At 43.7% G+C, this 17,500-nt stretch overlaps 1 protein-coding gene across 1 annotated transcript in view; it reads right to left on the reverse strand.

Annotated features, from left to right (window-relative positions):
- Positions 1-17,500, reverse strand: part of LOC125289321 (B-cell scaffold protein with ankyrin repeats-like) — a 48,698-nt gene that overhangs the window by 29,923 nt on the left and 1,275 nt on the right. The window contains exons 2-3 of the mRNA XM_048236074.1: positions 15,587-15,988; positions 10,585-10,724 (exon numbers count right to left, since the gene is read on the reverse strand). Of these exons, the coding sequence (XP_048092031.1) occupies positions 10,585-10,724; positions 15,587-15,988 (542 nt within the window). The remainder of the gene's footprint in view (positions 1-10,584; positions 10,725-15,586; positions 15,989-17,500) is intronic.

Below are 17,500 nucleotides of genomic sequence, written 5' to 3' on the forward strand. Positions count from 1 at the left end.
GTGGTTCGCGAGCAGACGTGGTAAAATTTAATATAGATGAGTAGTTAGTTGTTTGCAATATTGAACCAACTTGTATGTAAATCCAAACAGTTCTGCAACACTGTCTATGTAAGATATGCCATTTTAAATTATATGAATCCTTTGACATAATAAGCAAAGTGCAAAGACAATAAGCAAGGTGGTTCAGTGAGTAGGCCTATTGTGTAGGCTAATATAGCATTAGGTCTAATCTAATCTTTTTAACTAGGTGGTCCGTGCGTTTCTTTTTAATTGGTTAAGTGGTCCTTCATCTGAAATAGTTTGAGAAACACTGGCTTAGAGAACCTTTGAGATAGCAAGGTGCAGATCCAGTACGTGTCCTATAGGCCAGAGTTAAATTCTGGCTGATACAGGAAGCCAATGTAGAGTAACCAACAGAGGAGTTACAGTACATGTGTTCTCTTTGGCTGATTAAAGACCAGACGAGCCGCTGCATTTTTTAATCATCTATAATGGTTTCACTACACAAGCAGGTATAGGCCAGCTAACAATGCATTGCAGTCCAGTTTGAAAACCACACACACAAACACACACACACACACACACACATTTTCATCCAGACTGAAGTATCCCTGAGGCATGCAAAAAATCCAAACAGAGATGGCGAAGTCATCAGGTGGGAAAGAAAGAAGCGCATAACTGGAGTCCAATGTGAGAGAGGATATTCTCTGACTCGTCCAATGTGAGAGAGGATATTCTCTGACTCGACTACTTTTAAACATAAAACACAATGTGAGAGAGGATATTCTCTGACTCGTCCAATGTGAGAGAGGATATTCTCTGACTCGTCCAATGTACTATACTGACTCGTCAATGTACAAAATACTATTTTGTAATTGAAACACTTGAAACAAAAACTATCATTAACTTTATCATTAATTGAAATAGTCTGGCGAGGTGGGGCCACAGGTTGGCACATTCCCGGGATGGACCTGCTGCGTCTTCATCCATTGTTTCATCCATGGTCTGACCATGGAGTTGACTTTGGTGGAAAGTTGAAGGTGATTGCTGATAGGTTGTCCCAATCAGTGGCACCTGCACCATCCAATCATGTTTGAGAGGGAAACAACAAATTGAGGGTTTCTGAGATTTTTCTTTTTTCCTTTTTTTTTTAGAAGTAGTAACGGGTACTCACGGTTATGGATAGAAATGTAGTGGAGTAAAGAGCACAATATTTGCCTGTCAAATGTACTTGAGTTAAGTCATGAGTACTCCCCAAAAATGATACTCGAGTAAAGTACAGATCCCTCAAAATTGTACTCAAGTACTGTACTCAAGTAAATGTACTCCGTTACTGTCCGTCTCTGATGTTATTAAAGGATAACAACCATTAACTAACTGTTAATAATGAATTGTTAACAGCTTACTGTATTATGCACTATACCTAATAAGCACATGTTATTCTAAAGCGTTACCAATTACTTTCACAATCGACTGACAATGGGTTACCATCGAAAACATAGCCTGGAAAAAGGAACACTTACCCCAATAATGTTCAAATGACTGAATAAAAAAACGTTTATCCTGCAGAGGAGTTGCTTACATCTCGTGACGGTGCGTCTTCAGCTGTGCTCCATATTTGCCTCTCCGTCATCACCAACGTGCAAATGATGGTGAATAACTACTCGTGAGATGTATTTCTTAATATCTTTAGTCTAATTATGTTTCCCATTGTAATTGTGTCATTTGTAATATTTTGCATGAATGTGCCGTGTGCCAGTGCGTGTTTGTGGATGAGAGAAGCATGGTGCGTTGTGCATCTGCCCATATCACTGTTGATAATGCGCTCTTTAAATAACATACAAACAACTCGCCATGGACTTCTGACCAGGTTTCTCTTGGTCAGTGGCGCAATGCGTTTTAGGTAGTGTACGATATCGATCCCCTCCTTAGGTTGTTAATTCCCACACCCCTTGGCGCGTTGCTCAATAGGGCACAATGAGTTCATTCCCATAACTGCTTTTATACCTAAAAACCTTAACTGTTCCCGTAACTGCTTTTATACCTACAAAAACCTAGTCTGTGGGTCTGTCATCAGCAAGGACATAATTAAGAGACCACTGCAAATTTGAATATGACCGTCAACTCATTCGAATGTCACTCAACCGTAGGATGACATCAGAAAAATGTGCAGTAGTCTCTTATTTTTTTCCAGAGCTGTACAGTATATACAGCAGGGGAAATACTGTAAGAATTGAATTGAATTAATTATCGTCAATGTTTGTTTTCAGTAAGCATACTTCCAGTGAGGCTATGCGCATGACATTTTCACCAGATATTAGTATTTACTGAGGTAATCCACAAAAAAAAAATCTAAACATTAAAATCCATAAGTAGAAAGGATAAGTTATGTATAATAAAGTAGAATGACACAGGGAAAAAATATTGAATGTGCCTACTGACATTTCTTAAATTAAAAATTATATGTGGAAAAGCCTTTGTTTGTAATAATAGCTTCAAGACATTTATGACAAAATTAATCAGTTGCAGTATTCAGCTGTGATTTTGACACATTCTTCTAAACAGATAGTCTTTAAATCTTGAAGATTCCAGGGGTCCCCTTTTGTGAATCCTGATCTTAAGTTCAAGAAATGTTTAAGGATTTAAGTCAGGGCCTTGATTTCCTTACTCTGAAACACATTAAGAGTTTCCTTTGCTGTATGCCTTGGATCGTTGTCCTGCTGGAAGGCCTACCTACATCTCATCCTCATCATCCTGGTGGATTGCAAGATTCTCCCAGAAAAAAGGATCCATTCATCATCCCACTGTATGAAGTCTGTCAGTACCATAAGGTGAAAAACCGCATTGTGATGCCTCCACCTCCAAACCTCACTGTTGGTATGGTATCTGTAGGGTGATGTACTGTGCCATTTCTCCTCCAAACATCATGTGTAGTATGAAAACCAAAAATATCAATTTTGCTCTCGTCTGGCCAGACTACACTATCTCAGTATTTCATAGGCTTGTCCAAATGTTGTGTAGCAAACTTTAAATGAGCCTTGACATGTTTTGATTCAGCAATGGAGTCGTGCGGGGTGAGCGTGCATAGAGGCCATGGCGGGGTAGTGCATTACCTATGATTTTCTCTGTAACAATTGTACCTGCTGCCTCCAAGTCTTTCTGGAGCATTCTCCAAGTGGTCCTTGGCTCTTGGGCTACTCTTTTGACTACCTCTCAGACTCCATGGTCAGAAATCTTGCAAGGAACTCCTGGCCGGTTGATGATACAGTGATGTTCCTTCTACTTGCAGATAATGACCCCAATGCTGCTTATTGGAAGATTCTGAAGTTTTGAAATGCATCTGTAACCAATTCCATTGATTTGTTTAGCAACTATAAGGTTCCAAGGGTTTTGGGAGAGCTCTTTGCTTTTACATTATGAGAGGTTTCTTGTGTGACAACTTGGTAACGAAAAACCTTTTTATAACACATGAATATGTACTAACCCAGATTATATTCATTTGCACAGATAGGAGGGATAATTACTCTCCACTTAAAGATTCCAGCTCGTTCCTTACCTTGGTGTACTGCTTTTTCTTAACATGTTCAATACTTTTTTCCTGTGCTACTTATGGACTTGAACCCCGACCAGTAGGCACGGCTGAAGTGCCCTTGTGCAAGGCACCTAACCCCTCACTGCTCCCCGAGTGCTGCTGTTGTTGCAGGCAGCTCACTGTGCCGGGATTAGTGTGTGCTTCATCTCACTGTGGACTGAGTGTGTTTCACTAATTCACAGATTGGGATAAATGCAAAGACCAAATTTCCCTCACGGGATCAAAAGAGTATATATACTTATACTTATATACTTATATATATATATATATATATATATATATATATATATATATATATATATATATATATATGTGGATTAGTTAATACTAATGTCTTAAACATTTCATAATAAGCAAATAGCCTCACTGGAAGTACTTACTGAAAAAAATGTTATATATATCCCTCTCTCGCTCTCTCTCCATCTCTCTCTCTCTTCCATTCTCTCTCTCCATCTCGCCCTCTCTCTCCCCGTCTCTGCCAGTGCTGTTCAGTGAGGGGATGCTAATCAGGCTTAGTGCGTGCGTTCATTAGCTGCCTACGCGTCCCCCGCTGCCTGCTGCCCCGGTCAGTCGGAGAGTGGCGGGCGAACAAACTGAGGACGTGGGCAGCCTGCCGCCGACGAGTCGACCTAATCACTCTCCACGTCCCCGTCCCCACTCGTTTGGATAATCACTTATTCACAGCCACAGAGCCTTCCTGGCACATACACTTTCCTACTGCACTCACTTTTACATAACTGCCACACTGTGTCCCTCGCTACAAGCACCACATGCAGATAAGGTGTGTGTGTGTGTGTGGGCAGGAAGGTGTGTGTGTGTGTGTGTGTGTGTGTGTGTGTTTGTGTGTGTGTGTGTGTGCATGTGCATCTGTGTCTGTATGCATGTACATTGACAGTTATGTGTGTGTCCATGTGTGTGTGTGTATACAATGGCTGTTGTCACTATGTGGCTTTTATTAAAATGCGGAGATGTGTTTTGTGAACAGGTTTGATTGTCATTTCCGCAGAATCAGACAGAATCGGATGAAGCTGTCTGTCTGTCTGTCTGTCTGTCTCTGTCAACACAGGATTGGTTGCTGTGATCAACTCCCCTGCTCAGCCAAGCTGTTGTGACAGGCGCGTCGGTGACATTTAATTAACTGATGGAAGGTCACCACTGGAGCCCTGTAATGGTCAGTCACTTCCACAGGCTTGAGCCTTTTGAATGTGAGAATACCAGAGACTGGTTAACACATTACACCTGATATGTCTTTCTGACTGGGAGAGAGAGCTCAGGCTCTGGTTAACTCAATGCCACATGTCCTTCAGCTGGTTAACTCAATGCCACACGTACTACAGCTGGTTAACTCAATGCCACACGTATTACAGCTGGTTAACTTAAAGGAGAATTCCGGTGTGATATTGACCTAAAGTGTATTGAAACATGATACTGAGTGTGAACGTATGTCTCATAGCCCATCTCGGCTTGTCCCCTGCACTCCAAAATCTGGCTAGTTAGCCGATGCTACCAACAGCTTTTTCAATAGTGGTGCCGCATCGGGCTAGCCATGCAAATAAATCACTGTTTTACATCCATTTACGAGGCTCAATGTATCTCCACACTTCATTGGTAGACTTCGAGGGGCCCTGACATTTAAAAGCGAGACATTGAGAACTTTGAAAAAGCACTGGTAGTTTATTTTTACGAGGCGATTTATACAGACAGTATCTTCACAAAGTTTAGCGTTGGCAGCCATCTTGAATTTAGTCGCGATAAGTCGAGCAGCAGTAAGAATGAACAGCTATGATAAGGGATCAGATTCAAAAATAATTCAGTGGAAATGCATGGATTCCAGTTGCTGCTACTGGAAGAAACTGGAATCCATGCATTTCCACTGAATTATTTTGGAATCTGATCCCTATCATACCAGTTCATTCTTACTCATTGCTTCGACTTATCGGGACTAAATTCAAGATGGCTGCAAACCTTAAACTTAAATGAAGATACTGTCTGTATAAATCGAGCACCCATTTAAGGGTTTTTTTTTAAAAAGAGTTCAGAACTGCGTTAGTGTTCATGACTACAGAGGGAAGGCAGTTTAGAAAGTGTCTGCACGCGATTAAAAAAAATGAACGCGTTATACTTGGTCCTTAGCCAAATCGCATCGCAATTGACGCATTATGGCTGATCTCCTTGCTTAACTAGTTGTAACTGTCGCTAGCTAGCTCAAGTTTATTGTCATATAGATGTAGCAAACCATGTTCAATCTTTCTGCCAATTAACAATAGCCTACCATAACTTCATTGAGTCAATGCCAAACTCCGATGTTGATCCGTCATCACTTTGCACCCTCGATTAACGTTTACCACAGTAGCCTAAATATGTAGGCTATACGGATTCTTTGAACTCTTTTGTACACAGATCCTCTGTTTATAAGTCCATAGCATACATGCACAGATGCACTGTCTGAACAACAGGACAGGAGCACGCAAAATCACTCAATCATTCAAGATCTATGGACGAAATTCTCGCTAGTCCCATCGGCAAACACGCTGAGACCAGGTCTGGGGGGCCTCCTAGCAGCTCAGGGCTCCAAGCAGTTGCCTGCCTTGCCTATTGACAAGGTGCGCCTCTGGATAGAAATACAAGCAAGCAAGCAATCTTTAACTCAGCTAGGTGACGTGAACATTGGCTACCTGCATATGGTTAGCCTAGCCTACTTCACTGCTTGACACTATCCTACATGGAGACATATTTCACGTTAATAATGGAGATGTTAGAAAAACTAGCTTTTGTTTAACGGAGATGCATATCATCTCCCTCCGTTTGCGCAACAGCCCACATTCTGCGTTCACTCCAGCAAGACGAATGAAATAAAAGCTTTTTAAAGTGGTCATCGCCATAGGCTTTTTGCTACGATATTCAGCTCTGTTAGGCCTGCAACAAGTTACAATTTAAATTATTTCGTGCAGTAGTCTATCCAATTGCTATGCTGTTTTCATGGACAGTTACAGGAATCCACTTCATTCCTTGTTTTAAATATGGTTGCTTCTAGCCTAGGGCCTTCCCACGTTATTTCCAAAGTGGTTCCGTTTTTCTCATTTTTACTTGCGCAAAAGCGCACATACATTGAATGAGCACTCATACCACTGCCACCTAATTGTATGCCTCTTTATTTGATGACACCAAATTAAGAAGTATTTTCTGATCGGGGAAACTTTTAGTTTATGTTTCTTTCGGTCCGCGGTTCCATAATATCATTCAATGGTACCAGCAGAAGCCGGACATAATTAAAATACATGGGTCCATGGACCAGCAATCTACTCGTTGAGTAGGCTCATAGTTTGAGAAACAGCAGATTTGAGACAGAGAAAGCATATGCTTTGGGAACAGAATGCATGATTCTGTTGCGTTGTGTTAGCGCTAGTACGGTGTTGGCTGATCACAAAATCATGCTGCTTCATTTGTTTTCTTGACGTAACTTTGGGGGTGCATAAATGCCAGTGTGCTCAGGTTAGGGGTTGGGATTGAATTTGGTTAAGGCGATGTTAAGTGGACAATTAGACACACTGATCTCCCATGTCAGCTAAGCTAAGCTGTAGGTGGACTATCCAGATAGAGTACCACAGGAGTGTGTGTGCAGGAGTGTGTGTGCGGTGGTGGGGGTGGTGGTGGTGTGTGTGTGTGTGGTGGTGGGGGTGGTGGTGGTGTGTGTGTCATCCGATAATAATCCAGCACAGAGATCATCACACTCCACCTGCCTCCCGCTGTAATCCCTCTGGTTGCCCTCGCTCAATCAGAGGACAACCTGCTGCTGTTTGATACGTGTGTGTGTGTGTGTGTGTGTGTGTGTGTGTGTGTTTGTATGCATGAGTCACAGCGATCCACAGGGTATTGATTGGTGTCTTTGGTAGGAGTACATGGAGGAGGGGATGCCTGTCTGTGTGGTAAGACTCTGTCTGTGTGGTAAGACTCTGTCTGGTGCAGAGTGCTGCAAGCCAAGGCCTCTCACATGGCCTGGAGCCCCTATTAGTCCATGAGCCAGGGCCCCAAATTTGAGCCATCGGTATCATTTGGGGGGACTACTGTATGTCTCATAGTGATTTTTGGCAAGGTATACACCCCTAGTACTAGAAAACTCACAATAGCAGTGCAGGGGTGGTAGCAAAATCACTTTTTTTTTCAGCTCATGAAGTTACTAAGATTTACTAAGATAAATTCTGTTTTTAAAATCTTGTGTATATCTTGTTTGTGCTCATGGTAGGGATATTGTCAATATTCTATAATATGGTGTGTATATAATATAATATTGGTATCATTGGAAAGGGGACCTTTTAGGCTTTCATTTAAGCCCAGTGCTGTGCAATTTCCGCCTAAATGGCCTGGGAACATACTGTACAGTCCAAATGTGGTGAGTTTCTGATCATTACTTCCAAAGATATATGTGACAAAGCATGTGACAAAGATCCCCTTTCCAATGATACCAAGCACTATATTATAGAATATTGACAATATCCCTACCATGAGCACAAACAAATATACACCAGATTTTAACTTAGGGGGTTAGTAACTTCATGAGCTGAAAAAAGTGATTTCGCTACCACCCCTACACTGCTATCATGATTTTCCTAGTACTAGGGATGTATACCTTGACAAAAAACAATGATAGCATTTGTCCCCCCGATGATACCGATCAACCCCCCTGGATCATGGACTATATACCACATCAGCATGTTGTGCCTCTACTCTACTCTATACCACATCAGCATGTTGTGCCTCTACTCTACTCTATACCACATCAGCATGTTGTGCCTCTACTCTACTCTATACCACATCAGCATGTTGTGCCTCTACTCTACTCTATATCACATCAGCATGTTGTGCCTCTACTCTACTCTATACCACATCAGCATGTTGTGCCTCTACTCTACTATATACCACATCAGCATGCTGTGCCTCTACTCTACTCTATACCACATCAGCATGTTGTGCCTCTACTCTACTCTATACCACATCAGCATGTTGTGCCTCTACTCTACTATATACCACATCAGCATGCTGTGCCTCTACTCTACTCTATACCACATCAGCATGTTGTGCCTCTACTCTACTCTATACCACATCAGCATGTTGTGCCTCTACTCTATATCACATCAGCATGTTGTGCCTCTACTCTACTATATACCACATCAGCATGTTGTGCCTCTACTCTATACCACATCAGCATGTTGTGCCTCTACTCTATATCACATCAGCATGTTGTGCCTCTACTCTACTATATACCACATCAGCATGTTGTGCCTCTACTCTACTCTATACCACATCAGCATGTTGGCCTTACAGTGATTTACAGAAAGACATTACAACATTGGAGTGACAGTGCAGAGGAGACCGTAGCTAGATATTACTACTGCATATATCACACACACACACACAAGGGTTTCCGTTGTCCGGTAATTACCGGATATTGGCCGGAAAAAAAATGAAATGTCTGACAAAATTAAATCTCTCCGGTCAAATTGTCCGATTGAAATTGGCTAATAATCCCGTCCCCTAACGCAATCTGAATTTGAGAATAAGCCTTAATATGTAAGCCTATATTATACGTCCTCTGGCTATGTTTTTAAATGAACAGGCTCTACCGTTTGAAAAGTAGGCTATTAAACAACACGCATAACCTATGCTGCATTTCAAATAAGAAGCGCACGCTTAAAATGTCCATGTTAAACAACGAACAAATGAGTGAGGCGGTTCAAACATGGCCAGGCCCAGGCAGACTAGCCTTAAAAGTTTTTTCAGAGGCCAGACACGATGGATGATGATAAATTGGTAACGTCTGAAGCCTGGCCGCTCCAAGACACTGTCATTCTCTGTGTACACTGGACATGCAACTGTGTTCTTTAGGGTTAGGGCCTCCTCGACGAGGAGATTGCTGGTCCACTGATAATTTCCGGCACAATTAAAGGGACACCAGGCAACGTTTTCATGTTAATTAATCATCTTCGTAAGTCGGTATATGGTTAAATGACTCATTACGGGGGGAATGAAGGCTCTCTCGCCCGCCCCTACTTTCTGTAGGAAGAATATCCCACTTGCAAGTTCGGTGTATCCTACCGGCCGACAGAAGCAGGATCAGTTTACAGCACAGAGGCAGGCTAACAAAAGCGCTAGAGATTGTTGCAAATGTGTGTATAATGGCAGAGCGGCTAAAAAGCAGCGAAAACCCTTGGACGGAAGACGCAAAGAAAGGGAAAAGAGCTTCAGACCGAGCGAGGGGGAGTTTTGTAGAGAAAAAGCATCAGGCTTGCCTGGTGTCCCGGTAACGGTATCAATGAACCGTGGGCTGAAAGAAAAATAAACTAAACATTTCCCAGAATAAGCAACATTTCTTAATTAATTGTTATCAAATAAAGAGGCATAGCTTAGGGGGTAGTGGTGTGAGCGCTCATTCTTGTGTGTGCACATCTGTGCAAGTTAAACAGTCACCACTGGAGATAGCGTGGGTAGCAGCAACAAACAGCGTAGCCTTTTTTTAAACCATTTTAAAGCGGACACTTGCTGTCCATGAAAACATAGATACTGGCTAGATCTTGTTAGGCATGTTTAAGTTAGGCTAATGAACACGTTGCATTCTATACAGCCTGATTATGTCATTCTTTAAGCTACATAGCCTGTCTCCAGTTTTCCTCAATTTGACTAATTAAGAAGCGATAATAGATATTTGACCGACATATCATCCAAATGTCCAGAAAAAGAAACCTCTGCCGGTCACTTTGACCGGCACCATTTTTTTCTAGCGGAAACTCTGATACACACACACACACACGCACACACTCTCACACACACACAGTGATATATTACTACTGCATGTGTCAACACTATTTCTCTAACCTAGAGTGTGTGTCAACGCTAGTACTGTAACCTAGAGAGTGTCAACACTAGTACTGTAACCTAGAGAGTGTGTCAACACTATTTCTCTACCCTAGAGAGTGTGTAGGGATCTTTGGACTGACCTCACAAGGCACTCTGGAGGGTACCAGCAGCAGGGGGGCTTTGGCTGCAACGGCTCCCCCAGCAGAGAGCTTCTTCTCCAGCCTGGCGTCGGGTCCAGATGCCCTACGGGAGACGGGCTCCATGGATGTGACCTGTCCACCTGTCAGACCAACGCACGGAGGAGGAGAGGGTTACTTAGATCCTGTGGCGGCTAGACACTGATGAGCTCTGCTGTGCTGTGCGGGGGGTCGTGGGAGGCTAATTGGCTCTACGCTTGCCTACAGGCACTAGCTTTGTCTGGAAGAGCTGCTGTTCGAAAAGTGCCTTTCCTCAACAAACAGCAGCTTGATCTTCATAAGAAAAACAAAAAGTATTTTTGTGTGTGGCGTACATCCTCAAAAAGACACTCTTGTAGGGAGTGGAATTAGGGGGCAATCAGACAGGATGCGGTTTTTGCAGTGATGTGCGCCTTGTTTGGTTTTGACAGTAAGCGTCGTGTACACTGCATGCGCCCCAGAGCAGTGATGTGCGCCTTGTTTGGTTTTGGCAGTAAGCGTTGTGTACACTGCATGCGCCCCAGATCAGTGATGTGCGCCTTGTTTGGTTTTGACAGTAAAGCGTCGCGTCGTGCTTATGCGCCAGAGCCTTTATGCTTTTTATGCTGCTTGCCGCCGCTTGTTTGAAAAAAGAGTCAAACTCCATGTGGAAAAACGCCTGCGTATTGTATAAAAACATGGTGCACCTGGCGTTTTATGAGCAGCAAAGCGCGTCCTGTCCGATCATCCCCTTACACCATATTCTAACTGACCCGTTTTAATTCGGGAAAAATAAGTTTATTCCTGCGTCGCTTAACCTGCGTCTTGTTTGAAAAAAAGTCAAACTCCAAGTGGAAAAGCGCCTGCGTATTGTATAAAACATTGCACCTGGCGTTTTATGAGCAAAAATAAGTTTGATTCCTGTCGATCCCCTTACACCATATTCTAACTGACCCTTACACCGTATCCTAACTGCGTGCGATGCGAGAGAGAGTTAGGGAAAAAATAAGTTTGATTCCATCGAAATGTCTGGGCACGCCACGACACAGTGTTGTGCACAGCCATGTGGCGTAACGTTTTTGAGCAGGACTTTTGTTGGACGCCCCCATTTCTGTGTCCTTTCTGTCGCTCGCATTGCTTCGATATTTTCAACGTGAAATATGACTGCATAATACTCCATCGGCTCCAACTAATTCAGAATTCTGCAGCAAGGATTATTATAGGCTCCAAATCCACTTGTAACACCATTACTGATGCAACTGCACTGGCTTCCAGTTGCCTACAGAATACATTTCAAAGTCCTACTCCTGGCATACAAGGCCCTACACAATTATGCCCCCCCCACCTACCTCACTGACCTCCTAGAAGTCTACACTCCTGCCCGGCTCACTGAGATCCTCCTCAGCAGGCCTACTGCATGTCTCTAATGTGAACCTCAGCACCCAGGGAGAGAGGGCTTTCAGCTACATAGCCCCCAAGCTGTGGAATTCACTGCCAGACTACATGAGACATTGTGACTCAATTACTGACTTTAAAAGCACACTTCAAACATATCTCTTCAAGATGGCTTATTGGACTGACTGACTGACTGACTTTTTTATTTTTACTTTTAATTTATTTTTTTCAGATGACTATAATTTTACAACCTTTTTGTTTTGTTTATTTGTGAAGTGACCTTGGGTGACATGAAAGGCTCTAAATAAAATGTATTATTATTATTATTATAATAGAATAGAACAGCATATTTAATGGATTCATGGTGGTCAGAGAACACTCAATACTACACGACAGTCGCTTGCACGCGTGCAGTTAGGACGTGCTTTTAGAGCTACATTTTTCCTGAATCTTTGTCTGCATCCCCAGCGTAGACGCAGTGTCCTTTTCTTGCAGGAGATCCATCATGCAGCTGGAGAATCGAAGCCAGATGTCTGGTGCAGTCTGTCTGTTTGTGAGGTTCTCTATGCTGTTGCTCAGCTGCGCTGGGATGAACGCCGCGATTAGCACCACTAACACACACATGGCTGAAATGCATCCTGACGGGCGCACTATGGTTTAGTGAACCCACAGATAGGGACAGTCATATATATACACACACACATGCACACACATATCTCTAGGCAGTGCTGCAACAAACACTAAGATTCACACAGTAATGCGAACGAAACACATCCTGATGGCTCTGCAGACAGATAGACACAGACAGGCAGACAGACAGACAGACAGGCAGGCAAACAGACAGACAGACAGTCAGACAGACAGACAGGCAGGCAGGCAGGCAGGCAGGCAGGCAGGCAGGCAGGCAGACAGACAGGCAGGCAGGCAGGCAGGCAGACAGACAGACAGGCAGGTAGGCAGGCATACAGGCGGATAGAGCATCTGTGCAGTGGCTGGAGAGGGGAGCGCTCCAGTATAAACAGACTTTACCAGAGGGGTCATTTCCTCTGGATCATATAATTGGCCTGGTCACTAAGCAGTATAGGTGAAACAGTGGTGTGTAAGGTGTGTGTGTGTGTCTCTAAGTGCATGTGTATCTGTGTGTGTGTGCACATGTGCGTGTGTATGTATGTGTGTCTGCGTGATTGCATAGTCTGTCTGTGTGTGTGTCTATGTGTGTGTGTGTGTGTGTGTGTGTGTGTGTGTGTGTGTGTCTACGTGACTGTGTGTGAGCGTGTGTGTGTGTGTATATGTGTGTGTGACTGTGCGTGTGTGTGTCTACATGACTGTGTGTGTGTGTATGTGTGTGTGTGTGTGTGTGTCTACGTGACTGTGTGTGAGTGTATGTGTGCGTGTATGTGTGTGTGTGTGTGTAAGTGTATATGTGTGTGTGTGTGTGTGTGTGAGTGTATATGTGTGTGTGCTTGTGCACACTCATTTCTCATCACTGACGAACTTCTGTGCAGCTTGTCAAGATGCTCATCTGTTCATCTGATATGGTGAATGATTCTGTGTGTGTGTGTGTGTGTTTGTGTGTGTGTGTGTGTGTGTAAGAGGGAGAGAGAGAGAGAGAGAGAGAGAGTGTGTGTGTGTGTGAGATATGATGAATGATTCTGTATTTGATTGTGCTTAGAACCAAACACTCCTCCATCTCTGCAGAAACAGCCTGGAAGAGGAAACGTGTTTGCTATACATTTTATTTTTCCAGTAATATGTCTACGTGTTTGCTATACATTTTATTTTTCCAGTAATATGTCTGAAACGTGTTTGCTATACATTTTATTTTCCCAGTAATATGTCTGAAACGTGTTTGCTATACATTTTATTTTTCCAGTAATACGTCTGAAACGTGTTTCCTATACATTTTATTTTCCAAGTAATACAGTACGTCTGAAACGTGTTTCCTATACATTTTATTTTCCCAGTAATACAGTACGTCTGAAGCGCGTTTCCTATACATTTTATTTTCACAGTAATATGCCTGAAAGATGTATAATGCCTTTCTGTTGAGCTTCATGCTGTTTTAATTATAAATCTGTAAACATTGCAAATGAATAAATGTAACATTGACTATATCTGTTCTCTCCCCTCCAAAAGGCCTGAGTTGCACCTGTGTCCTTAAATATGACCTAGCTTATTGATATGTTATAGCATTGTTATTATACCTTTTATAACAGGTTAATAACGAGTCTTGCATGCTATTATAGCATATCTTGAGATTCATTAGTGACTTTGAAGCCCAGTCCCTGCGGCTTTTCTCTCGGCACTACGTGGTGGTGTGTGTGTGTGTGTGTGAGTGGACAAGGAATAGGTCAGATTTGCATGGGCGCGAATAACACACTTGACTGACGTCAGAGGAAATGAGCAGATTTGCATATGATTTGCCACTAACACACATACACACACACACACACACACACACACACACACACCTGACCTGAGCAACACCCTCGGCCAGTTCCTGCATCGCTCAGCTATTAACCCCTCATCCACTACCACAGGCTCCCACTGAACACCCCCACATACACACACACACACACACACACACACACACACACACACACACACAGACACACACATCCACTACCACAGGCTCCCACTGATCACACCACATACTGTAGCAGAGATGGAGATGAAATGGTACGTCGTGCCATTAACTCTCATGCTGCTCATACTGCTGATATGATCTCATGTTAATGCACAGTTATGGCCACACACACCCTCACTGACACACACAAACACACTCACTAACACTTCAATAGCCAAAAATGCACCATACAGTATGTAAACACAAAACACACACACTAACACACACACAAACACACACACACACACACACACACACACACACACACATTCACTAACACTTCAATACACACAAATGCCCATATGTAAACACAAAACACACACACACACACACACACACACACACAGAGAGAGAGAGAGAGAGAGAGAGAGAGAGAGAGAGAGAGAGAGGTTGGTCTCTGAGGTGTATCAAACTTGTCTTGTTTACCCCACAGCCATCACCTATATTTCTGTCTACTCTCTTCCTCTGTGCCTCTGTCTTCCCACATCTGGTCCCTGGACCAATGTGAGTGTAAGTCAGCATGACTTTAGGGTGTGTGTGTGTGTGTGTTTGTGTGTTGGGGGGGCACATTAGTCAGAGACCTTTATAATACTCCCCCCCAACCCAACTATATCCTCCCACTCCTTGTCAGCCTTTATACAGTCAACACTGTTTGCATAGCAGAGGTGTAAAGTGTACTGACATAAGTGTGTGTGTGTGTGTGTGTTGAGAGTGAGTACTGTGTAAAGTGTACTGACATAAGTGCGTCACACTCCTCTTTCGACCTTCCATTACATTAGATTCCACATTCCGTTGTTTTCACTACAACTCCGCACATCAGCGTCAAACTGCCACCGCCGCTGCCACACAGACACACACACACACACACACACACACAAACACACACACACACACACACACACACACACACACACACACACACACACACACACACACACACACACACACACAGACAGCAACACGTACCTTTGCGTACGATGTCGGCCACGGTGGCCGTGTACTCGTGGGCCTCCTGCTCGCTGGAGATCTGCAGGTAGACGTCCCCCTGCAGGGGCACCTGTTCCAGGAGCGGCGCCAGGCTGGGCACGCCGCACAGCAGCACCACCACCTGGCTGGGAGGCGTCAGTACACGCGCCAGAAAGAAGCGCCGCAGCGGGCAGAGCGCCTCCAGCAGCCCGCGCGACAGGATGAGCAGCTTGCAGCGGTACTGCACCAGGCACAGGAAGTCCTCCTGGCTCTTCCTGCCGGTCACCGTGGCGATGTCGTAGCAACAGATGCCCTCATCGGCAACAGGGCCGACGAGCACGGAGCGCATGTAGGACGCCCACTGCTCCGTCTCGGCCTCATAGATGATGAGAAGGTCAGCAGCTGGAGACAGAGGAATGGAGGGATGAATGAGAGAGAGGGGGTGGAGAGAAAGAAAGAGAGAAGGAGGGATGGAGAGAGAGAGGAGGGGGTGGAGAGAAAGAGGGGGTGGAAAGAGAGGGGGATGGAAAGAGAGGGGGATGGAGAGAGAGGGGGTGGAAAGAGAGGGGGTGGAGAGAGAGGGGATGGAGAGAGAGAGGAGGGGTGGAGAGAAAGAGGGGGTGGAAAGAGAGGGGGATGGAGAGAGAGGGGGTGGAGAGAAAGAGGGGGTGGAAAGAGAGGGGGTGGAGAGAGGGGGTGGAAAGAGGGGGTGGAAAGAGGGGGGGAGAGAAAGAGAGAGAAGAAGGGATGGAGAGAGAGAAGGGGGTGGAAAGAAAGACAGAGAAGGAGGGGTGGAGAGATAGAGAGAGGGAGGGATGGGGAGGAAGAGAGAGGGATGGAGAGAGAGGGGGTGGAGAGAAAGACAGAGAAGGAGGGGTGGAGAGATAGAGAGAGGGAGGGATGGGGAGGAAGAGAGAGGGAGGAGGATAGAGAGAGAGAGAAAGAGATGGATGGAGGGAGGGAGAGAGAAAAGTAGAAAGATGGATGTGGTAGGGAAAGATAGCAGTTTGTAGTGAGGGATGGACAGATGGAGAGAAGAGGAGTGTAAAGATAGGGAGATGGAGTGGATCGATTGGAAATGAGTGGGGGAAAGAGATGAGGAAGATGGGAAAATAGGGATGAGAACGAGGGAGAGAAACAAATAGAAAAAGGTTGAGAAGGGAGGATGGTGGAGTGTATAAAAAGGAGTAGAAATAAGAACAGAAACAGAGAAAAAGGAGAAGAATACAAATCTGTTAATCTCCAACAAAACAACTCAGAATCATGTAGTTTACCGATACCTTAAAATCCTCAAATGAAAACAACAGCATCATGTAGTTCACCGATACCCTAAAACCCTCAAATGAAAGCAACAGCATCATGTAGTTTATCGATACCCTAAAACCCTCAAATGAAAGCAACAGCATCATGTAGTTTATCGATACCCTAAAACCCTCAAATGAAAACAACAGCATCATGTAGTTTACCGATACCCTAAAACCCTCAAATGAAAGCAACAGCATCATGTAGTTTACCGATACCCTAAAACCCTCAAATGAAAGCAACACAGGATCATGTAGTTCATTGATACCCTAAAACCCTCAAAAGAGAGCTTTGAGCTTACAGCTCATTTTTGACATTTAGATATGCTTGCTATATTACAAGAAAGGTTCCATTCATCAAGATTAGCTAAATGTCAAATGTAGATTACATTTAATGGATAAATGTTATAAACTTGATCAAATATTTCTTACCATATTAAATATTATTTATTTGTCAGCACTGACAGTAATGGGCCTTTTGTGTGAGACGATGTTGGGAGGGTACTGATGTAAAATTAATCCATTATTTAGGATTTCTTACATTTAAACTGGATTATAATTGAGTACTCTTGGGACATAATGTCTAATGTGAATTCATGCATTAAAAATAACA

Source organism: Alosa alosa, chromosome 24, assembly GCF_017589495.1.
Source record: "Alosa alosa isolate M-15738 ecotype Scorff River chromosome 24, AALO_Geno_1.1, whole genome shotgun sequence".
In the NCBI taxonomy this organism is placed as follows: domain Eukaryota; kingdom Metazoa; phylum Chordata; class Actinopteri; order Clupeiformes; family Clupeidae; genus Alosa; species Alosa alosa.